At 39.7% G+C, this 25,217-nt stretch overlaps 1 protein-coding gene across 3 annotated transcripts in view; it reads right to left on the bottom strand.

Annotated features, from left to right (window-relative positions):
* Window positions 1-6,910: 6,910 nt before the first annotated feature.
* CEMIP2 (cell migration inducing hyaluronidase 2) overlaps window positions 6,911-25,217 on the bottom strand; it is a 52,112-nt gene continuing 33,805 nt past the window's right edge. For 2 of the 3 annotated variants that reach the window (XM_075526637.1, XM_075526636.1), the window contains exons 11-24: window positions 24,975-25,103; window positions 23,226-23,314; window positions 20,604-20,735; window positions 20,076-20,111; window positions 19,227-19,382; window positions 16,851-17,028; window positions 16,157-16,372; window positions 15,239-15,447; window positions 14,522-14,707; window positions 12,895-13,114; window positions 12,189-12,287; window positions 10,866-11,014; window positions 9,980-10,086; window positions 6,911-9,225 (exon numbers count right to left, since the gene is read on the bottom strand). In XM_075526637.1, coding sequence (XP_075382752.1) covers window positions 9,029-9,225; window positions 9,980-10,086; window positions 10,866-11,014; window positions 12,189-12,287; window positions 12,895-13,114; window positions 14,522-14,707; window positions 15,239-15,447; window positions 16,157-16,372; window positions 16,851-17,028; window positions 19,227-19,382; window positions 20,076-20,111; window positions 20,604-20,735; window positions 23,226-23,314; window positions 24,975-25,103 — 2,103 coding nt within the window. In that variant the 3' untranslated portion in view covers window positions 6,911-9,028. The remainder of the gene's footprint in view (window positions 9,226-9,979; window positions 10,087-10,865; window positions 11,015-12,188; window positions 12,288-12,894; window positions 13,115-14,521; window positions 14,708-15,238; window positions 15,448-16,156; window positions 16,373-16,850; window positions 17,029-19,226; window positions 19,383-20,075; window positions 20,112-20,603; window positions 20,736-23,225; window positions 23,315-24,974; window positions 25,104-25,217) is intronic. The other variant, XM_075526638.1, reaches the window with a different exon arrangement.

Raw genomic sequence — 25,217 nt, 5'->3', positions numbered from 1 at the left:
CTGAGAGACAGCCTCAGATTTTACTCAACAGGCTCCTCATGGGTTTTTGTTTGAAGATGGACATCTGTTGGAGATTTTCAGTGGGGCACATCTGGAATTTAATGCTCAAGATGGAGTGGGAGCTGAGAGGCAAGAAAAATCTCTTCTTCAGTAATTTGTGTTGTCTCTTTTAATCCTTCCTTCATTTCCCTAGTGCTCCCACCCCAGATACTCTTTCATCTGTGCTCACAACAACCCACGCTTTACATTTCTTAATGCGAACCTCAGCAGAGAGCTCCAACTAAGGTCACCCAGAGGTTGTTCTAATTCCCTCCATCGAGGTTTCAATTTAGAGACTCACATTAACCCATTAATTAAAGTGACCCCCTTTTTATTATAGCAGCTTCACCTTAATCAGTTAATGCGATGGCAGACCTTTCTTTGTTGCTTTGCCTGGCAGGGAGATCTCATTAAGAGGATGCAATATCTGCTGGACAGGTGCCAAGTAGGAAAGCAATACGAGATCCCTGCCATTTGGCACTACCCCTTCTGGGTCTAAGCATGCTGGAGCTGCAGACACACCAGCAAGTGACTGCTCCTCCCAGACTGGCTCCTATCAGCTCACCGTTACAGGCGGTAGCTGAGACACACCAAAAACACCTCTTGCAAATAACCGCAAGCCTCCCAGGGTGTGACATACCCTGGAGCAGTTAATGCTCCTAAAAGGCTCAAGAAAAGTCGTGCTTCAAGAAGCCTCACTCCAAAACATTTCACTTCAGAAATACTTGGCTACGGATTCTCTTTTACTTCTGGGCTGCTCAGCCACATCCTCTCTCTCACGGGATGCTGGCTCCGGCCAGGCAGGTGTGACACCTCTGCTTCTTTTGTGGGAGCTTCTTTCCCCTGAGCGCGAGACCACGATATGCACAGGAGGGCTTCTTCTGCATCTGATGGCAGTGCTGGTAAAATCGGTAGGGGTAGGCTTTGGTTTTGCACATCATAGTGCTTCTTGCTTCATGAATATTGGTTAACTGGAGGTACAAAAATGTAACTTCCTTCAGTGGAAGCACTCTATAGCCTCATGCTAATCTTTTCTTGAACAATTTCCTTCATAAAAGAGCTTCCCTTTTTCTGGTAATATCTCAGGTAAATTTATTTTGATAGCAAATGTATTCAGCTGCCTGCCTTTGTTTTTCCATAGTTGGTACCTTTTGATCGAAGTATCTGTTAGGATGAGAGCATGCATTACTGTCTGTCTGAATCAGAGGTGACAACTGTGTTGAAAGCTGGAGTAATTGCTTCTCTGCAGCTCTGCAATAAATTATGCTGTGGCATGACAGAGGAAGGAAATCAGTAGCTGCTGTACTTATTTTGTTTGCTCTGCCACTGCCTTGGCCTAATACACTCTGTTCCCTGGCCCCTTTTACGGAAGAGCTGTTTCCTGCACGGGAATCCATTCCTGTTTGTGACATACTTTATCTGAAAAACAAAAATCATACCAGCATTTACAGACATTTCTCTCCTAAACTCATCCTCTTCCACAGCGAATCAGCTCTCTTTCCGGGTATTCTGTGATCCCTCTACGTTTTCTCTGGGACAGTCTCTACACACCCAATGAAAGAAGATTTCTGGATGAGCTTTGGCTACTTGGCTGAAAATTAAACTATTTATATATATAATTACTGCCTTGGATTTCAAAACCAGCCCTGAAGCTCTGGATGCCCCATTCCTACTGCATTATGTATGTACATGTGGACTGCATTTTCTTGGTACCAGCATCATTGGCTGCCCATCTTCCAAAAAAAGATGTACAATTGCATACATGCAACATACCTGTCTCATATGAAAAATAAGTCGTACTACTGCAATTGTATCAATTCTAGAGAAGACGCAGACAAATCTGCAAGAATCAGTGAACACACACAAAACCCACGCTCCTCCCTACCCACTGTGACATTGGGAGAAAGTTTTGTTGGGTTTTTTGGTCTCAAAAATCTCACTGATGGCTCCTCTGTGTGTAGTTGGGTTCATTAATTGTATAAGAAGGAGCTTTACAGATCCGGTATAAGAACTTGGTTTGCAAGAAGTAGAAGTTAAAGCAAGAGTTAACAGACTACAAAAAGAAAAGCAGAATTAAACACTCTCTTTAGGTACAAATTGCCAAATGACTTCTGCAGCAATTCTCATTAACAAAAACCCACACTTACATTCAAACGCTTGTTCCTATGACCTTAAGCTCATGTAGCTGATTATTCACAGGTTAAGCATTTATGGGATGACAACTTTAAAAAATTACAAAGATTTCAAGGGTAATGACTGTCTTTAGAGATCAAGGATTTGCCTGCAGCTACATTGTTGTGTCTCTGCCTAATGAGAAATGTCATCTCACACTGTACTTTCACATCACAGGTATATTCTAGCAAATGGCATGCCTCTGTTCAACTTTATTACTCTTGCATAACATTTCTGAGAGTTCTTAACGTTTACAATCAAGATACAGAGTGTTTGAGTCTTTTAAGTGCTTGACCAGAATTTGGTTAACTATAGATGTGGGTTCAGATACTGCTTTTAGTGTATGTATACCCACCCGTGAGAGGGAAAACACGATTTTGACTCAAGCTTACAACACATTGTGCTCCTGACAGAGCATTTGCTTCCTATTAAGCTCTGTATTGAGACTTTGTACTTGCGGCCCTTCAGCAACAACCTTCCTTAACAACTTCAGTATAGATTCCTGGCAATTTGCAATTTACCCTTTCATAGATCCTGGACACCAGGCTTTCACAGGCAAAAAGGGGAACTGTTTGCACACAAAAATATTTTTTTAATTTTAGGATCTGCTTTGGGAAATATATTAATACAGTTATTTACACACATATTAAACACATATAAATCTAGAAACTGCAATTCACTTAAGACCCTGGTTTACTACTTGTATAATCAGTAACTGCTAGGCATATGCTTATTAGTGTGAACTTAATTTATTAGCTTCATTTTAGAAACTGGCTTGTATGTCACTATTAACAATGATGTCATGGAGTTTGTGTAGGACTGCCTGCGGCAGGGGGAGGGAAGAGTGCACAATGACTTAAGTGTGAAACTAATGAAACTGAAGTATCATAAGAAAAAAACCAGCCAATTATTCCTATAAAGAGTGGGTACCAACATTTCTAAGCTTCATACTGGTACTCATTCTAATTCTATACTCTGGAGCGTAAAGTGTTTAATCTGGTTCATTCGACATGACAGCTATGGAAGAATTCAAACTCACCCTGACTCCCAAATTATAAAGGGTCTGTTTAGTGCTCACCAAGCAACACTGCACACAAAAACAGACAGTGGAGATCAACATTTTTACACAAGTTCTGTGCCATTAATTCCTTCAGTTTGACATGGGCAGTGTCCCCATACCTAATGCTTATTTGCAAAAGATATTTCCATGCATCTATCTGATCTTGAACACGCTGCTACAATGTGAGTCACAGGGACAAAAGAACTTAATGGAAGAAGTATATTTTGGGTAATGGCTCTGTTAAAAGAGACAGCTTACATTTGGAAACTCAAGTCAGGCTGGGTAGACTAAAAGGATGGGAAAACAGGAGAGATCCAACCTACTCCCCAGGATGCTTTGGAAATAGAGTTAATGGAGAAGAAGGATGGACAATTACTCAGAAAAATCCACAGGCAGCAAACATTGGGGATATCAGAAATGGAAAACTCTACAGGAACAAGATAACCAGGGCAGCATCCCAGCCAGAGCAGCATCCCAGCCCTTATGGACTGAGAAGAATTGGTGAGGAGAACCCTGTCCCTACAAAGCAAAAGGAGAAAGGTGTGTATGGCATATAGGGAATAGGGACTGCAAACAAATTTTTCTTGAACCTTCATTTGTTTTCTTCATGTCCAAATATTAAAGGCTGGCATGAGTTCTTACTTTACATTTGTCTGCTCTCTAGCAGAAGGAACCCAATGGCAATTGTGCATGCTGCTATGATTCATGTCAGTATACGTATTCGTATCTTCTAATACTTTGCATTTCACTGTTGTGAAGGACAGAAAAATCTGATATCGATACAGGAATACTAAAAAGAAAAAAATTAACCCAGAACATGCTGCCATATGGAAATATATATTACACTATTAAAAAAACTATTAAAAAGCAGAAATGTGCAATACATACTACTGAGTGATGCTCATCACAGAATCATTTCTCAGAAATAGAAATAATATGAGACCACAGATAACTGTGGTGTTGTCTGCTATTACTTAGAACATGAACCAGTCATTTGCACCAGAGATGGAAGAAAACTATTAGATCATAGTTCACACCCTGCAGATGGAGTAAACCATCTTCTGCTGAAGAACCTCACAGATATTAAAAAGATGACATGTCATCATCTGAGATCCATCCCTAAAAGCTACTAATTACACAAAACACATCGTGAACTGATCCTAGTGTATCTGTTGAAAATGTCACTGGAAATGCTGCACAGGAAAGAGACAGTTGTATTTCTAACTGTTTATAGCAGTTCTAGTACAGTATTATTACTTATAAACTTGCAGACACACAAAAATAATCCTGAAATATCACTTTGTTTTTAAGTTCTGTTTAGAATAAATTATATATAAAGACAGGCCATTGCATGTTCTAAGAACATTTCCTCAGAAAAAATTATAAATCAGGATACTCAGCTGTCACCACATTCAACTTGGACAAAGATGAAACAAAGAATTTGCCTCCCAGGCATGGCAATTAAGTTTGCTTTGTACTTTTAAATATAATAGAAATCAGAGAAGTGAAAAAGCTGGCCTTTGAGGACAAAGTTTATATAGAACTGATTACTTTGAAATTTCTCTGTGATCTGACCAAGCCAATTTCTCACTAGTACACCAAACACAACAATCACAAACCTTTCAAGAAAAGCACAAGCCTCTCTGAATTTTTTAAGTATGGGTTAAAGGAAGGACACAAGAGCAGGCACAAGGTGATGTATCAGAAAAGGCTAGGCTTATCTCAGGAGATCCCCACATTGCTCTCTCCCAAAATTGTTCCTATTGTATCCAAAACCTATTTATTTTTCAGAGTTTCATCACATAAAAAAGGAGCAGTGGACTTCTATGAATTGCCAGTCCCATCATTCCCAGTCATGCAAGTCAATGGCCAGAGAAGCCTTTCTTTTAGTCAGTTACAATTGTTAATACAATTTAATATGCAAAATTGCAGTACTCCCAGGCCATATAATTAAAACTCTCATAAATTCTTTCAAGCCAAAGGTGGCCCTATATACTTCAATACCACATATTATTTTAGCATTTTAACTAGCAGAAGACACAGGAAAAAAAGAAAGCATTAGAAAAGAAAAATATGCTTGTGAACTCTAGGAAAAGAAAGGACAGAACCTTCCCAAAAGTGCTAGAAAAAGTATGAACAGAGGAGGTGGAAAAGTAATTACTGAGAAAAGCTCACATAAATGCAATTTTAAGGTTCAGAAGTTACTGCTTTTCTTTGCACTTCACAGATGTTTGGACACTAGGATGACACGAGGATCACCTTAAACAGATATAGCTGTGACATACCCTTTTGACCTTCATTGACCACTGCACCATATGATACAGCTCTCATCAAACCCGGTGAACTAGGCTTTTCAGTCAGAGCTGGGTGAGTGTCCTCAGATGTACATCCTTCCTACATAATGTGAAAAGGATTTGAGGGGAAGCAGAGGAAATCACAGGACTTGACCCAAACAGGAAAACTTTTCATATCCTGGGTCAGAAGTTATCTGGGGCCTCATCTGTCACTGCAGTCCCACAATACACAGAATTAAGTCTATCTTTTCCTAAAGCACATCCTTACCATCATCCTGGCTCTAGGGACGGGTCTCCAGCCCATCATATAGTGGATTTTCAGTGGCGCCTTTGGCCAGAGAGAGTGCCTTATTGATAGTACACTTAATCTGATCCCTGCTCCAAGTAGTTTATTTATTCTTTTGTTGTTTCTTCATTGTTGTTTTTAAAACATAACAATTACAAAATAAAATGCAAAAACAACGTGTGGAGCAAGCACAACTTTTTAATGTGCCTTAAAAAGTTCTAAAGCATTGCATTAGGTCTTTAAACTCACCTTCCTTTCTCTAGCCCGGTGAGTTTTTGATTTCTTTACTGCAGAAGGACACCATTTGAGTAAGGAATAGAAATCAATCTGTTCATATACAAAACCTGACCATGAAGAGTCAGTTACGATGCCTTTTAGACTGGGTTTGGGACAGAGATACCTCATTTTTAAGATCTCACTGAGTTTGAGGCATGAGGTGAAAAGTGTGTGGCTCAGCCCTTGCAGGCTGTAGCGGCTGGCGTGCTTGGAAAAGAGAGGCCGGGTACATTGGTAATTTTAACTGCACACAACCACAGCAGCAGCCAGGCTAGCAGCCACCTCTGGAGATAGCCCAGGACACCTCATGTCTCAAAGGAGGGCCAGCTACAGCTGCTCCTCCACAGACAAAGACTCCGCAGCCTCTCTGGCAATCAGTTCCAGTGCTTGACCACCGGCTCAGTTTCTTCTGTTTATGTGGCATTGCCTGCATTTCAATGTGCGCCCACTGCCTCTTGTCCTGTGCCACTGGGCACCATGAGGAATAGCCTGGCTCCATCTTCTTTACTCCCCCACCAGGTAGTTATAGACATGGGTAAGATGCCCCTGGGTAGATAACAATACTGCACTGGCCCCCACCGAGCTGAAATGACTCTACATGCAGCAGCTCAGACAGACTAAGATGACAGAGTTTGGAGACAGGCCCCTATCTTCAGTCACCATTACTGTCTTCTTTCCTAGTATTCCCAGCTTGTCTCTGAATGAAGGGCAGGATATGCTCCATAAACTTCACAGGTCTATTGGTGTTTGAAATAAGATAGTTTATAGTATTCACACAACACACATTACAAAATTACTTGATACAAGAACAGAAGATACCCAAGAATTTATTGCCTTGTCAGATGTAAAAATTTATTTATGCTATTTATCAAGTGTTTAGATTTACACAAAAGACAACACTTCAACTTCAGGTCCAATTGTCCATCAGTAAGCCCTACATCAGAATACCCTTGACACTTCCAAGTACAATTTTTACAAGATGGCTTAGAACAGCAGAATCTCATAAATAATGGCCAGCTTCACAAGCCTGAAGGTCACTACCTCATAGGTATTTCTCTGCTGAGCATGACCCACAGAACAGTGAAGTCTTAAAACCATTTTAATCCCCAAAATCTATCACTACTGCACTCAGAGCATTTAAATCACATTGCCCTGCATTAGTAACACCAAACGTTATAGCTAGTCTTAAATATTTACCACATCTCCCCCTAACAAAATGCCTTTTTTTTTTTTTTTTGCATTATAAGAAAACTGTGCATCAAAACAACTGCAAAATACACAATCATCGATTTGGCTTGGTTTCACAATAAAAATAACATCAGTCATCTATTTGTTAACTTCATCTCTTGTGTTGTGCTCCTTTCCCTGCTCCTCTCACTTAGGAAACTACACTAGACCAGGCAGTTTAATTGTAGCACTGAGGTAGCATATTTTAATTGAACAGAATAATAGGTCTGCTACTGTGCCTCCTCTCCTTTAAAGCACAAAAATAAAATCCCCAATTTTTCAACTTCTTTGGAGAAGACAGGCATTATAGTTCATTTCCAACAGCCACTCCATTTTGAATTCAAAGCACAAAGCATCTCTGAATGGTAGATACATTATATCAGCTAGAATGAATGAGAACATATACAAGAAGAAGGAACTATGTCAGTTTTATTAGAACTATGGTTACATTTTAGCTCTATGGCACCTATTGTTCCCTATTATGAAATGCATCTTTACAATCTCTGAAATTTAAATTTCAAAGACTAGGATCCTGAAAAAGGGCAGCTGTGTCTCAGTTCTTCTAACTGATTTTCACGCTATCTGCAGAAAGGGTCAAATAATTGCAACAAAACCAAAAGAAATCAAACAGACCTAATATAAAAACAATAGGAATTAGCAACATGAGTATATTGAAAGAATAGAAGTTAAGGCAAAAGATTTAACATGCCTGAATGAACTGAGAGCACTTTCCATTCACTTAAAAATTTAGAGCTGGTATAGCCTTAAAAAAAAAAAAAAAAAAAAATCACTGCAAGAGCAGAAGCTTAGTTTCATAACAAATCGAGAATAACAGTATCTCAGGTTTGCCCTTCTGGCTAAAAGCTCTAAAAGAAAAAGCTGAAGTCAAGCTGTACCCAAGACTGCAGCTTAACATCCAGACTGTTTACTGAAGCAACTCTTACAGACACCTGTATATTTAGGGGTGAATAGTAAAGAGTGACCCCAAAGAACGGTAGTCATTTTCTGCTCTGTATGCCATGCTGGTACACATAGCCTTGTTAAACTCTGTTGCACAGCACACAATCTTCACCCAGCCCCGGGCTGGATCTTTGAATCCCCCCTCTCCACCTTTCATACAGTAAAGCAAAAATTTTACTGCAGTTAAAAGCCCTTGAGTCAGCTGCCTGCATAAGGGAAATTGGTTTTCAACACCTTGGAAAGCAGACCGAGAATGTAACTGAGCTGACTGCTAAATAAACCCTCAGGAAAACACCTAAACAGCTGAGGGAAAATGCATAAGTTATAATGACCAATTCAAGCTGTTTATGGAGACTTTAATGTTAATCTTTCAAGTAATCCAAGATGCACTCCAACACCTGTTATCAAAACTTTAAGGCTTTTATGAACACCCTCTTACATACAAAAGGAGTATTAAACAGAAGGAACTTGGTTTACAGTAAATACAAACATCTGAAAACTCTCTGAAACCTGTTTATACAAATACTAATAAATTCTTTAATATTTTGTACAACTAGAAGGTGCACAGATTGGCATTCAAGCGGTCAATGCTGGCAAATATCTGTCAGACAATAACATGATTTACTTGGATAACAATATAGTTTAAAATGCCATAAATTAAAAAATAAGTTAGTTCACATTTTTTTTCCCCAGCTTTTATGTACATCTTAGTCTTTACTGAGATCGTGTAGCCTTCTTCAGAAGCTCGAGGTCTTTCCGTCGGCTTTTGATTGCTCTGGCACAGCCATACTCTTCCAGTTGTAAAGGGATATACTTTTCTATCTGAACGAGCCCATGCCCAGCAGGACCGGTAACCAGCTTAATCCAGGATGGCTTAAAGTTTCCTCTGAAGCCCAGAAAGGCCAGGCTTCCTGTGACAAAAACAGCTCAGTGTTACCAAACCAACCAAGCCCGTCCAAGCACAACACAGAACCGGTTGGGAAGGGAACAGCACACGCCTCTGAAGTTCTCCCCCAGATTATTCAGGACATTAATCCACTCTTCAGCTTCACATGCACCTTGCAAGGAAATACTGGTCTGCAATTTCCTTTGTCAATATTCAGTATTAAATACTTTGAAATCTTAGTTTGAAAACAGCTATCAGGACAGTTATAAAACCTGCTTTCTCAGACAGGACTTGCGTCAGGACCCTGAACGGATGAGAGCTACCCCATGTGGCCTATAAAGTGATCACCCCTCAAAATACCAACAGCTTCTCAACTCTACCTTCAAATTTTTTTAGAACAGGAAATACTAGCCTGGCACAGGATAGCGTTTAAAAATAGGTTTGCTGGGTGAGACACAAAATACAGGCTTTGGGAAAAAAGCCTGGGGCTCTTTTTCTGTAATCCACAGGCACAAAGCACTGCTAGTCACTTCTCTGCTTGCAATAAGCTTCACACACGCCCTTCGGGGCAACAGGAAGGGTTTTCTACCCCATCTGCTGAAGGGCTGCCTACCCCCCCCCCCAACAAGGGCTGAAACGCAGCAGCCCACACCAGTGCAGACTGGCAACCATCCTTCGCCAGCTGCATCCTTTTCACACACCCGGTGAGAAACCCACCACGCGAACATAAACACACAGACCAAGGTGGTGTCAAAGAAACGTGTAAAATTTCCACCAACCGTTGCTCTGAAGATAAGGCGGTTTGGCTGTCCCCAGGGACATTAAGGCTTCTGATAAATTATTAGGAATTGCTATATCACCTCTTGTGCTCAGTAGAATGATAGACCTGCAGCAGAAAAGGTGCAGAGACAGCAGCTGTTATAAACACAAAGTTTCCTTAATATTTCTGCTACATGCTTTTACAGCTAGCTGGCCTCATAGTCCATTTGCTTAAGAGTACTCATGCTGTGTCATTTCATGACATGGAAATAGTCAACCCTTTCTGAAAGCATTACCTAGAAAAGCACCCATCTAGAATTTTTTTTTTTAAACTGACCTTTAAATTTAACATCAAAATCATTGGAAAGTGTTATTTAAATATAGTTTAATATTTTGTATCAAAAAATCAAGTTTAGATACTGATCCAAAATTAGAATATTAGAATGCTGATTTTTCTGACACTAACATTTTATCTTTCTTTAATGATAAGCAATCTTCTCCTTAGGGATGGGGGATGGAGCTCCTTAGGATAGGGACAGAGCAGTATGGTATCTTGTCACATAGTTCTTCTCAGTGTCCTTAAGTAACCTTATTAAACAAAAAGTTATTCTTGTTTTAAGCAAAGAAGTGTTATTACATGATGTTTAACTAAAAAAAAAAAGATCATTTGGGGGTGAAAGACAGGCAATACTAGAAAATTGTAAGTGTTCAAAATTTGAGTTGCTTTGTTTTCTCAAGTAAGGCTAAATTGCCTGTTAAAATACTCCTATGTTTCTCCTTTCCCCTCAACTTAGATACATGTTTTGCTCACTTTCAGTGCTCCTGTATAGACGTCATTAAATCCTCGTTAGAGAGCAGAGCTACAGCTTACAGAACATACTGGAAATAAATGGTCATTACACATACCTTTGTGGAATTCCAGATTTTAAATATCCATCTACACGCTTAATGTCTACTCCAGAAAAGAATTTGTTTCCCAACACTGTGCCAATGCAGGCATCAACTACAACAATAAGTATACCATTATCCTTGAAGGAAAACATAGTGTCATTGATCTGAATGGGAGAAGAAAAAGAGAAAATAACTTTTTCTTTCTTTCTTAAAGTTAATATGGATTCAACAGTGATTCTACTGCACTCAGTGTTAATCTTCATCTAGTTTAGACACAGTGGTGTACTAATTTCCTTACAAATGCTTGCTTCTCCCTAGCATCTCTTCATTTTCCCCCTTGAGGAGAGGCTTTCAGTGGGACTTCTGAAATTGCATGGGAGCCTTCAGTCCCTGGCTTCTACAGCGAGATCATACATTTCAGGTGACTTACTACCTGCCTCAGTCTAAAATTGCTCCCGCTAAAATTCAGATACTGAACCACCTGGACTTCTTGGCAATAGTACAGTTAATCTGTCTCTGCAGCAGCCCAGTTCCAGCCCAGTTTCTTCCCACGGTGTGTTCTCACTGCTTTGGACACGGCACACACATTCCCGCAGAAGTTTGCAGCTGCTAAGGTTATGCTGCTCACATGCCATTTGTCTATCTAACTAACTCGAGAGTTTTACTATTGCAGCCACACTGATGGCACTGACATTGCAGAATGTAAGCCACATACAGACTTTAAGCTTTGTGGTGTGAGGATGTCTGCAAGTGCTATTTCAGCATCATGTGCAAATCTCCTTCAGCATCAGAATAGAAAAGTCTAAGTAAACTACTTTTTATACGGTATCCCATCACAAGGCTTATCAGGACCACATCAGAACAAATACAGAAATCTGTGGATTCTTTAGTAATTGCCATTTTGAAGGAGTTTAGCAAAGCTTAATGGCTTGAATGACTCATCCCATTAACTCACCAATCTGTTAGCACAAAAAAACAATTACAACAACATGGATTTAACTAACAGGTGGTTTGGTTTCGGGTTTTTTTTCAAAAGTAGCCATCAATAAATGTATATCCATCCAGATTTCAACATGAACCTGAAGATTTTAAACTCTCCCTTACTGGTACAATTTTCTTTACAGCAGGAAAGGATTCGAACACAAAACAGAGCTTTGGAGCCTCGTTTTCTGAGGTTAAAACATCAGCTTTTTGACTGTTTGGTTTTTAAACTATGAACCAACACTTTTCATTCAAGCGAAGAAAAGTGAGGTCAGCGTTATGTAGAGCTGTACAAGTGTTGCAATACAAACTGCTAAAAAGAAAGATCGTTAGAAGAAAACTATAAAGAATACTTACAGAAATAAATGCTTGCTGACCTCTGCTTAACTCTTTTTTACCAGATGAATTAATCTGCACAAGGAGGTAGTTTTTGTGAGGATCGCTCGTGAATACCATCTGGATATCAAACAAAGCACGTTAAGTACACATATCCATGTGTCTTCAACACTTTATCATGACAGACAATTTACAACAGACTACCCATACTCCAAAGCAAATGCATCCATTTGTCAGTGGCATTATTTATGGTACTAGCATTGCTAGTAAATATCATGATGTATACTATAACCCATTTTATTCCTTACTTTCAGTATTTTTCTCAGCTTCTATAGCTAAAATGAATAATGCAATTTCGAGTTCATGCTAATAAGCAAAGATCCAAAAAAGAGAGACGGCTGGCCAGTAGCATATAGATCTCTGCAGCAAAGCTATCCTGTACATGGAGTACAGACAATACTGTAGTACAAGACATCAGATCCACCTATGTCCCTTCTCCGTAGCACTCTGAGTGAGAGGTGAAACAGTATTTTTCAAAGAACAAAAACTGAAACCTTTGTGCTACAAGGGACTCCCTGCCTTCTAGCATACAGGAAATTAACAACGTGACCATCGCAAACTGGTAGGTGCAGTATTCTGTGCTGAAAGACTGAAATTCTGCCTTAAAGGGAGTAGACAGCAACACCAACTACACAGTTCATGAAAGCTTTTGCTTATTTTATTTTACCTGAGTTGTGCCGCATTTTGTACATGGTACAGTAGTTTTTACTGGCATCCGCTTTATGACGGTTGGTCCTTGGTAGTACTTTGGGTAAGCTTTTGCCATGCAGTTACTGATCCCTTTTGCTGAATCTTTGGTCACAATCTTGATCCTTTCACATCCCTGAGATGAGCAATAACTGTGACCATCCCTATTATATTTGGCTTGAAGAAATAAAAACAGTAATCTACACAAAAGGGGAAAAAAGAATCTAGATCAATTGTGGGAAAGATAGGTATTTATGTTAAGGTTTAACAGCTATATTTCATGCTTTTCAGAAGCAGAGAAACTACAGTATTCACTTCTGCACCATTGTTCAAACTTTTGCAAAACACTTACAGTTTACTAGCATTAGGAAGGCTCTACTGACATATCTGAAATTCCCAACAATTAAAGGAGCCATCATCAAGACACATGCTTTGAAAAGAAGAGCTACTCCTCAAATCAGTGGCTTGCATGAAACAAAAACCAAACTGCAGAGCATAATTGTTTTCTTTGATCATAGATCTTTGCAGATACCCAGCAGTAACTGTTTGGACATTCAGCTTCAACCACCAGCACTGGGCAATGTAATTGTACTGTTGCAAATGCCTGGAAATGCAGTTTAGAGGGTAGTGGTCATTAATGTTCATAGTACACAGAGACTGGTAATTCTTCTATTATATACTTGACTGTATCACTGTAGCTCTTAGACAAAAGAAACTTGAGGTTTAGACTGGATATTAGGAAATTTTACTTCACTGAAAGGGTTGTCAAGCATTGGAAGAGGCTGCCCAGGGAAGTGGTTGAGTCGCCATCCCTGGAAGTATTTAAAAGACGTTTGGATGAGGTGCTTAGGGACATGGTGTAGTGGTGGTCTTGGTAGTGTTAGGTTTACGGTTGGACTTGATGATCTTAAAGGTCTTTTCCAACCTATATGATTCTGTGATTAAATGTCTTTTAAAAAAAGCTACATTCATCTGCATATTTACTACAGACAAAGTGGCAGATAAGGGAACAAAATAAACACAAGAACAAATTATAAATTAAAGATCAACATTTGCAAAACACACAAGTGATGTATGTAGGACTTATTTTACTCAAAGCTGACCGTATCTTAAACCTCTCAGAAGGATCTCGGTGACCTCTGTCAGAAGTACTTTTGAAAGAGAGACTAGGACTTTTAAATACTTTTGAGAAGGCTGAAAACAGATTAGGATTTTCAGAAATACATTCTTAAAATGTTCTTGGAACAGAAAACTTCTTGGAAATTTCTAGAATTTTCAGTTTAACAAGAAGGCACAAATTTTCTTTGAAGACTTAGAAGTTACTTCCTGAAAGACACTGCTCTGCAGCACGCCAGATACCACATTTTCCCCAGGCACGGGGCAGGAAATATCTGAGGCAACTGTGGTGCTCTTGGAAAAGTATTTCAATGACAACCACTGTATTTTGGAGACTCAAAGTCACATAAAGTATTCTTTCAAAAAGGCTTTAGGCTCCTTCGCAACAGCTTTCCTGTTATGCAGTGTCTCAATCAGTTGCTTTTAACACTATCAGACTGGACATTTTAAGGTTAAGCATCTCCTTATAGGGTCAAGTTACAAGGAGTTACCCAGTACTGTTGTCAAAGTAAAACTTCTTGTCTGATCGATTCTTTTCAAGCTCCATCATTGAAGATACAGGCATGTAGCGCTCCACCTTGCTTGACAGAGCAGATGACCGCCTTTGAAAGGTTTCCAATACTATAGCAAAATCTGTATTTGGTTGATAACAAAGACCAACACGAATCCAGTCATTCCTGAAAACAAAATAAAATGTATGATTCACCATAGGAACGGTTTAGATGACAATATGCAGCAAACAGATCACTCAAAAAACAAATAACAGGAACACAAAAAGCTCCCAAACCCTGAACCAGAAGACCTTTCTTCCCCTCTTTACACAAAGTGTTTCACTGAATATTATAGTAACTTTGATACTCTCAGGATATATTTGATTTTATACTTCAGACATTTAATAAGTTTATCTGACAATAAAATCCAGTATGCTAAACTATTCAACTCCAATTCTGCTCAACCTCACTATTTACACATTGTCTTCTTCAAAGGATTTTCCTTGAAGACACTGCACTGGACAAAAGTTTAACTTCAGGTGCAGGTCTATTGCTTAATGTCTTGCTTTTCATTCTTTAGTATTTGTCATTATGAAAAAAACCCAACCCAAGATCTAGTCTTACTGATGGTTGCACACCTCTCATGCATGCTAATTCTGCAGGACATTACTTCAGTATTGCCTTATGGATTGATGACATGAAAGAAAGTAAACATACTTGTTGAAGTTAATAAGATAAAGATAAGTGACGTTTGGAGCTTTTCCATTCCAATGTATTGTGTAGCCCTTCTGGAGCATCACTACTGGCTGGTATTGTTGAAAGACAGCTCTCTGATTAATACCTCGAAGAACCATAGGGTTGGCTGGGTACTCATCTCGTACGATAGTCATGGAAAGATTCTGTCCATTCCAGGTTTGGACATAAACCTATAGGATATTAAGGAGGATGAAAAGAAAGAGGAAAGATTTGGACACTGTGCAAAAGGAACTGAAACAGTGAAGAGTAATCAGTACATTATTAGCCAAGACGCTGCAATTTGATGTTCTGAGTTATGCAATACACAAATAACTCCTGAAGAAGAGCCCAATTTGAAAAACTATTGTACATTTTGCCCATTTTACAGGCAAAAAAAGGTGAGGGAGGGAAAAAAAAAATTATATATAGAATCAGCTGTGGTACTTGGCCAAACTCATATAGAACAGGAACCAGAATGGGAATCAAACCTATGTGAGATTTGTATTCAGAAGGTGGTATTTAACATCTCCATTTAAAAAACAAACAAACAAAAAAACCCCAACACACTCTGTGAAGACAGACAGACAGAGCTCCAGTGGAAGAAAACACCTCCAATACAAAAATGTTTTAGCAGATAGGGCTGCAACATAGAACTCCTGGCATGCATACACACTTGGTTTTACCTTGCAGCATCTAATACTGTACTCCCAGTTTGCGTGTTGAATGGAACATGATATACACAACCGGCTAAAAAGTGTAATATGAATAAAAGTATTTTTTAAAGTCAAAGAATTTTTAAATCCAAAGACAGGTAATTTTGTAGCTCTTACACTCCTCCTGCCCCCACAAGTTGTTCATATTGTAGATTTGCCCCAAACAGAAAGCTACAAGAGTACTAGCCTGTGCATAGGTCCCACTGCAAACCACTCCACTCCATTCTGTAATATTAATGCATTTGGGGTGTTGAATCAAGTAGTTATCCATTCTGCCCACATACGTATCCTTGTAGTCAGTCACTGAACCATCTAGATCATGGAATATTGAGTTCTTGTCACCATCCAGATCTCCTTCTTCAAACCAGGGACCAGGTTTTCCAAAGAAGGCTTTCAAAGAAACCTGGCAACAACAATTAAAATATTTTTTTTCCCCAGGCGAAGCACAGACTAGCACTTGCACACGTGCAGAAACGCAGGAATTTGACAAAGTTGATTAAAAACCTTATGGCAAGGACAGTGGAATCGTGCAAAACAGACATTTTGATTTTTAGTAATAGGCTCAGGCCAGCTCTTGTGTTAATATTTGCAACTGAAAATTCATTACTAAGGATATACCAAACCTTACAAAAATCTCCTTTCAGCTTTACCATTAGCCATGAAAAGGTTCAATATTGCAACATACCCTACATCTCCCTTGGTATTATTTTTTGCTCGGGAGACAAAGGATACACCTTGGGTGACTTCCAACCAAGAGAGAAACTCTGGAGTCCGGATGTATGGAAAAGATGACCTAGGGCCCTTGAGATGTTTATTTTAAATACAACAAGAAGAAAAGAAAGCCATTTGCAAGAATAAAAGAAAACTTGTAATAAACTCACGTTTGGACCAAACTTCACAAGAGAAATGTTGTTTTTTGGTGTCATCTGCCACGGATTTTTCATCAAGAATCCAACTGCACTGGTAAATCTGTCTGGAGTTGGCACAAAGTTTTTGAATGTGCACTTGGTAAGGTGAATAGGTCCATCATAAATTTGAAAGCCTCTGATTGGAAATGTCCTGTTAATGCAAGCAAATATTTATAGCATCCTGTAACAAAACCCATGATAAGCCTCAATCTGTGTCAAATACATTTCCTCTCAGAGGAATCAAGAAAGCAACATTAAGAGAATGACTTGCAGGTTAGATCTTAGTAAAGGAAATCTTGTTTCTGCACTTACCTAATGAGTCAAAAATCCCCCACTCTTTTGAATTTTCCTGTTAGAAGAGCTATCACTATCCATTTGCAAACGTGTCCCTTTCCCAATATGGGAAATACAGCAGGAGAATACCACCTGCTTTTTGATTGATCTGGCAACTGGGAGAAGTGCCCGTAGACTGGAGGAAAGCAAATGTCACTTCTAACTTCAAGAAGGAACACCCAGGGAACTGCAGGCTGGTACGCCTCAGCTTGATCCCCAGGAAGGTGATGGAGCAGCTAATCCTGGAAACCATTTCAAGGCACATGAAGGACAAGAAAGTCATCAGCAGTAATAAGCATGGATACACCAAGGAACAGTCATGCTTGACCAACTTGATAAACTTCTGTGATGAAATGACTGGCCTGGTAGCTGAGGGGAGAGCAGTGGACATGATCTACCTAAACTTCAGTAAGGCTTTTGACTCTGTGTCCCATAAGATCCTCATGAAGTATGGGCTAGATGAGAGGACAGTGAGGTGGATTAAAAACTAGCTGAATGGCTGGGCCCAGAGGGTGGTGGCATGAAGTCTACTTGGAGGCCAAGTCTACTTGCACTTCAGGGGTCAATACTGGAACCAATCTTGTTCAACATCTTCATTAGTGATCTGGATGATGGGGCTGAGTATAGTCTCAGCAAGTTTGCAGAGGGCACAAAACTGTGAGGATCAGCTGATACACCAGAGGGTTGTGCTGCCGTCCAGATAGACCTTGAAAGGCTGGAGAAATGGGCCAATGGGAACCTCATGAAGTTCAACATGAGGAAGTGCAAAGTCCTGCACCTAGGGAGGAACAGCCCTATGAGCCAGTGAAAAGGACCTATGGGTCCTGGTGGAAACCAAGTTGACTATAAGCCAAAAATGTGCCCTTGCCACAAAGAGGCAAATGGTATCCTGGGCTGCACTGGGAGAAGTGTTGTCAACAGATGGAGGAAGGTGATCCTCCCCATCTATTCAGCACTAGTGAAGCCTAGAGTTCTTGTCCCCAGTACAAGACAGACATGGAGCTACTGGAGAGAGTCCAATGAAGGACTACAAAGATGATTAAGTGACTGGAGCATCTCCATAGGAGGAAACACTGGGAGATCTCAGACTGTTCAGTCTGGAGCAGAGAAGGCTCAGGCAGGAATCTCATCAATGTATAAGAATCTCTGAAGGAAGGGTGCAAAGAAGACAGAGCCAGGCTTTTTCCAGTGGTGCCCCCCCCCCAGTGACAGGACCAGAAGCAATGGGCACAAGCTGAAAAACAGGAGGTTCTTCCTGAATATAAGGAGAAACTTTTTCACTGTGAGGGTGACTGAGCACTCGCACAGGTTGCCCAGGGAGGCTGTGGAGGCTCCTTCCTTGGAGATATTCTAAAGCTGCCTGAACACGGTGCTGGACAACCAGCTCTAGGTGGCCCTGCTTGAGCAGGGGAGTTGGACAAGATGACCTCCAGAGGTCCCTTGCAACCTCAACTGTTCTGTGATTCTGCTCAGCTAAACTGAATACTTCATATATCACCACCACATTAACTTCTTCTCCCTAAATGGCTAAGCAGCAAAAAACCAGGGCAGCCTAGACCTACCTTACCCTTCCTTCCTATTCTGTGGCAAGGGTAGGACTTGGCACTATGTTAAACAAGCATCACAGCAAGCCAGAGAGAAAAGAATCATGGTCACAGACTGTGATTTGTCACAGACAGACTGTAGTCTCTAGTCCTAAACTGACCCTTGAAATCCTTTTACGTGAAAGCTTTTTCCTTCTGTCTTCCAGGCCGAAATGTTGTTTAAGACTCAGTTTCATTAAAGTAGGATAACTTGAATTGCTACAGAAAAGTGACCTGTGGTAGCATCAGATGAAAACTGACTCAACAAAAAGGCGAGAGTGACCCAGCTGCACACAAAGTGTGAAAAGGAAGAACAGAGCATCACCTTCAACAGAGTCCTAATCTCTCACAGCTCAAGCAAGAATGGTGTTTACATCTGATACAGAGAACATTTTTGTATCATTTCTACTTGCTTCACTCATAACATACTTACCGATTTCTAGGCAGAGTGCGCGCCTTGTTGTCTATTCCTCCAGTTCCCGCATATTTATTTTGGCCACCTGGAAACCCGTAATTCTTGCTCTCACCTATGAACAGCGACTCAGATACCTCCTGGCTGGCACCTTCATCATTTGGGAAGCTCCCATCACTATCAAAGCAATGTCAGAGATAAGCTTTTAGCAGAGACTCTCCAGCAGATGAACACACCAAGGCATAGTCCTACTTTTACTTCTGTAACAGTCCTCCTAAAGCAGAGCAATCTAGACTTCATTTACAATACATAGAACAATACCTTTAATCACTAACAGTATTACAGGCTACCTCTTTGAAATGGCAGCAGAGAGCTGAGCATTAAATTTTCTATCTCTCTTTGCAGTGCAGCACTCTTTCTTTTACAGCCCACTTTTGCAATCCAAGAACCAGTTTGTCAACCTAAAGAGCAGCAATTTTGGCTTACTACTTAAGTAACTTGATTCTTTTTTATTAGAAGGAGACTCTGCCCCCTCTAAATGTTCATCCCCTTTCTTTTCCATTACTCACTTTCAGCTGTTCAGGAGGAAAATCAAAACTGCCTAAAGAATCATACAATACCAAAAATACCTGGATAAACATAAGCTTTCTGATGAAGAGGCAGCAAATTGTGGTGTAAAGCAAGGACAGGTTGGATTAAAGTGCAAGCTTTGGCAGCTATGTCAGTTTACAGCCTTTATAACATCATCCGCACCACTGGAAATAGAACCGGGTGCAAAAATGAAACTATAGCCTTATGAAAGTATTAATTTCAATAGATGGATGTATATTTTCTAAGCATCTAAGCAAGAAAAAACAGAAGTGTACTCACCTAGCAAATGTCAAACCTATTCCATTGTCTGCAAACCTAAAAGAAAGTTCAAAGCTTCAGTCATGTTTTCTGGGTTATCCTACAATAAGCTACTGCAAGAGCACATCCCGCTATGCACTGAAGAAAGCCTGAATTTTTCTATTAATGGAATGTAGAAACACCACACACTTAACTCTTATAAAAATGTTGCTGTTAAAAAAAAAAATCAAGTAATTTTCTATATATTTTAAGCAGGAACATGAGAGCTTCAGGGAAACTATAGATACCTCAGTATAAATTTACTGTCTCTACCGACTTCGTTTTATTACATAGTTTCTTTTTGCCATTTAAGGCAGCTTCTCATCTAATCACATATAAACTTGTTTCATTTAAAGTAGTGGGATGGTGTGAAAGCAGTTCAAGATATTGAGAAGTTCCTCAAGTGAAGCATCAATCTTCTCTTATAACCCTGTTGTAATGCACTTTTGTAAACAAAACTTCAGGGGAAACTTCTTAACAACATGCAGCTGTTTGCTTCCAGATACATACCCAGAGTTTTGAATGAGGATATCCCCTCCCCTGACCCAGGCCCCATGATCATTGTTTTTGAAAGAGATTAATCTGTCAATCAGGGCAGCAACTCGGGGCTTTTCAGGGTCTGCATCTTGATGAGGTCGAAACCTGGGACAGATAAAAACCCAAACACTCAATATAAGAATACTGTTTGTGTTACATGTGTCATATATGTTGGGCTGAGAGAGCCTGAAAGATAAGCACTCATGCTCATCTGATGGGCAAAATCCATTCTGCTTCATGTTTGGAATGACAGAAGCCAAAATCAAGTGCCTCTCTAGCTCTCTATTTCTAGAAAAGTGTCTTTGGGATATAATGAAGCAGGAACATAAAACTTCTCTTTTTCCAGTAACGCTCACAGGCTTTTGCTCAATCTCCCTGAGTTTCTTTAGCGGCATCTCACCTCCTTTTATCCCCTTGCTTTTTCTTTTTGCCCTCCCCAAAGTACTCCCTCCCCACTTGTATTGCAGCATTAATATGAAAGTTTGATGGAGGGAATTAAAGCTCCTTGGAAGGGTACACAGGGCTGACATGCACTATACAAAAAAGGCTGGAGGTTGTCTAACTGCTCCTTCAAATCTTTCTAACTCTTCTGATGTTGAGGAGTGCTCCTTCTTTGAGCACACCCGAGATATTTTTCTATTCCAACCCAGACAGCCTGCATTGCTACCAAGATGGTCTCGTACAGTAAGTTAGGGCTGGAATCTATTTTAGGCAACAGGAAGAAACAGCCTGATTAGACTGGTGGAAGCTTTCACTTGATTATCCTCAAGATCCCAGAGAAAAAGTAATACATTAAAAAAAAATATTACAAAAATGCATTTTGCGCCGGTAAAGATATATATGCCCCTTACCCTGATCACCTTGTACTCTAATTTGGATCTGCCCTGTCCCCCCCCCAGGGGAGGAAGGGGAGAATGGGTGAATGTTTTGGACAGTCTCAGGCTCCTCAATTAATGTTTAAACCCCTCCACTTTGGTTCCATGTACAATGACTAGTGGCCTCATTACTTCTTTGGCTGCTGTGAAACATGAACCCCATCTCATGCACTAAGTTTCTCGCATCCTCTGTTGATGCCCTGTGAACACACTACAGGTTCTCACAGGGCATTCTGCCCCTCATATGTTACAGAATCACAGAATCACAGAATCATATAGGTTGGAAAAGACCTTTAAGATCATCGAGTCCAACCGTAAACCTAACACTGCCAAAAACCACCACTACACCATGTCTCTAAGTACCTCATCCAAACGTCCTTTAAATACCTCCAGGGATGGCGACTCAACCACTTCCCTGGGCAGCCTGTTCCAATGCTTGATAACCCTCTCGGTGAAGAAAAATTTCCTAATATCCAGTCTAAACCTCCCCTGGCGCAACTTGAGGCCATTTCCTCTTGTCCTATCACTTGTTACCTGGGAGAAGAGACCGACCCCCACCTCTCTACAACCTCCTTTCAGGTAGCTGTAGAGAGCGATGAGGTCTCCCCTCAGCCTCCTTTTCTCCAGGTTAAACAACCCCAGCTCCCTCAGCCGCTCCTCATAAGACTTCTGCTCCAGACCCTTCACCAGCTTCGTTGCCCTTCTCTGGACACGCTCCAGTACCTCAATATCCCTCTTGTAGTGGGGGGCCCAAAACTGAACACAGTATTCGAGGTGCGGCCTCACCAGTGCCGAGTACAGGGGCACAATGTTCCTCCTGACTACCTGCTATGACGGAGGTAATCCTCAAGGCTTATATGAGTTCCCTGTCAAAACTTCAAACTAGCGAGTTCATTTCCAAATCATGAGGTATCGAGTATCACCAAAACTGGGAACTTTCCTCTCTGCATCTGCAACTATCGCTTAACTATCCTCACCCTAAACACAGGTCAATCAGAAATAAAGATAATCTTATGTATGAACTATGTTTTCAGTCTTAATGCTTAGTTGTCACAATCAAATGTTGACAGGTACAGTTATCCAATATGGTCATTTGACCAGGCTATTTTATTTGAAGTTCAGGACAAGACTAGCCAGGTGCAGTATAACCTGGAATCTTCCTTGACTCTCCATTATTTTCTCTGACTTTGTAAACTAAAGAAAATGTGGTTGATTGTACTACCTCTGCAAACAGCCTTCAGTAAACTGTACCACTGGGCTACGATCTCCAAGTCTAGAAGGTACGGCAGGAAGCATTCAGCAGTAGGAAAGGCAAGTGGATGTATTACTTGGCTCTGTTGAGCCTTTTTCTAACAATTATTTAAAACTAAGTAATAAATCAGGAGAGCAGATTTTAAAGTAAGAATTTACTTTTAGCAGCAATTCCAGAAAATACTTTAAGCATGACAGTAAAACATGTTTAAAACGATGTCTTCTAAGAGGCTGAAAACTACCCTGAGCAAGAGCTCAGAAGGAACAGCCAACTCCTTTAAGGCACACCATGCTCTGTTGTTCCCAAAACAGATGAATAAATGAGGGAAATGAATATATATGAACTTATTGTTTGGTCATTACTTAAAAATACTTATGTTGTTTAAAAAAATGTTTTTCCTCATGTGAATGTAAGAGCAATCTCAGAACTTTGCCATTTTTCACTCACTTGAAAGACAATATTCTTTACCTTGCATTGTTGTCCAAACAAAGATATTCTCTGGGATCATCAACGCTAGCATTAGTTGTTTTAACACCCTTATCAATGAACAAACCAGCCTGAAACAAGCAAGGAAAAAAAATTGATACTATCCAAAACTAAAGATAGAGTAAACATTAAATTTCTAAAATGTAAACTTTACATTGCATTCAATACGTGTATTAGAAACTCTTAGATCTTTCAGCTTGGCCTTAACTGACATATTGTCTAAGTGAAAAACAGCATCTGTCTATGCTAATTTGGGCAGAGATAAATAATTGCCTGGGATTACAAAAAAAGTAAGGGAAAGTCATTAGAATTCATTTCAGATTTCTTTCACAACATCTAACTATTTGAGGTTTTACACTTATTTCCAGATGCTGTTCTGGAAATTCTGGAAGCCAATCTTGTGGTGAATTTAAAATACTCTCACAAATGGGAAAAAAAAAAAAGCCACCGTGAAAAATGCTTTGTATTTCACTTTAAAACTAAACTACCTTCACCACTGAAGCTGATTTTTGCCCAAGCCATCATCAACTTGAAACTTAATAATCCAGTATGAAATAATTTACTTGAGAAAATAGAAGCAGAAAGAAACATTTGTGTTATTTAACCTGAATTACATACACAAATACCTGCAGCTACTTTCACCTCTGATCCAAACTATGATTGCAATTCAGTGCTCCTACACAGGTAGATGCTCAGACCTGCTAGTGGAGTTTGCTTTTAACATGGAATTTCAGCATACAAACTGCTACCCTTGTTTAAAGATAATATGAGCCATACAGCTGAAACACTTTTTTCTTTACAATGCACTTTTGTATTCAGTATGTTTTAATTCCAATCTGAACAAATGTCCTACAGTCCCAAACACACCATTAACACAACTTCTGTAAAACAGTGCATCATTTCTTGGTATCCCAGACACCCACCTGTCAATTAAAATCAGTTTCACTAGGTAAAAAAAAAAAAAAAAAAAGTGATCCTGAACTTTATTAGGTAAACTTCAAACACATAACTATTTAAAGTTAGGTGGTTTTGTAAGTGTGATTATATTTTTATATGTAGATACACACACGCACACAGAGCAGCTAGATTCCAAATTAAATCATTAATTTAAAGACTTTAACTTCACTTAGCTGAATGTGGATACTAAAGTTACATTAATAAAACAATACTGAATGTCTGTATCTAGGCTGAGAACCCTCTAACAAAAAACTGTTACCAATGGCTGGGCTCCTGAAGGCAACCTGGAAGCTTAATCTCTAGTCAGAGACTGTGCCACCATGTGCAAACACGTGAGTTCTGTGCTCAGGTGACAGGATTAAAGACTCAGGAAAACAAGGCACAGCTATTCCAGGAAGCTATTAAATGACTCACAACCATAATAAACTTTGATGCTTCAAGGGTCAGTTTTCTTCAGAGTAGAAAACAGTGCCTTCAGTAAGAGAGTGGCATCTGAAATGCTACTTCTGAGAAAATGTATTTCATTAGAAGTATTACTTGATGTTAGTTTTTTGTGCTTATGAGGATATTAAACAGTGAATACTCGAAATGTGGCAAGAAACTATACGGATGCTGACCATACGCTGTTCAACAATACCTAGATAGGTATTGCTGCAATTCAAACACAGCATGAACCCATCACCTAACCAACTTAAAATGGAAGCAGACAAGTCCTAATACAGAATAGCTACAAATAAAGAACTTCAAAATTTTTTTAATGAGATAATACATTACCTTGAAATTAGAATGAACCCTGTTGTTATAGAATATTCCTAGGGGTGTAAGCTCTGACTTGGTTTCAATGGCTAAACTATGAGAATCTCCTGTAGCAACCCTGTGGAACAAATACCATATTCCAGCATCCTGCAAGTAAGGAGAGAATGACATTACTTGTAAGTGAGTCTGATGCTACTATCAGTGCTGATGTGTCTAATCACAAACCAAGTGTACGCTAAGTTGAACTTGGATATTTTAAGT

The sequence above is a fragment of the Mycteria americana genome, chromosome Z, assembly GCF_035582795.1.
Source record: "Mycteria americana isolate JAX WOST 10 ecotype Jacksonville Zoo and Gardens chromosome Z, USCA_MyAme_1.0, whole genome shotgun sequence".
In the NCBI taxonomy this organism is placed as follows: Eukaryota; Metazoa; Chordata; class Aves; order Ciconiiformes; family Ciconiidae; genus Mycteria; species Mycteria americana.
The sequence above is the reverse complement of the archived record's forward strand: the minus strand, read 5'-3'. Positions and strand labels throughout refer to the sequence as shown.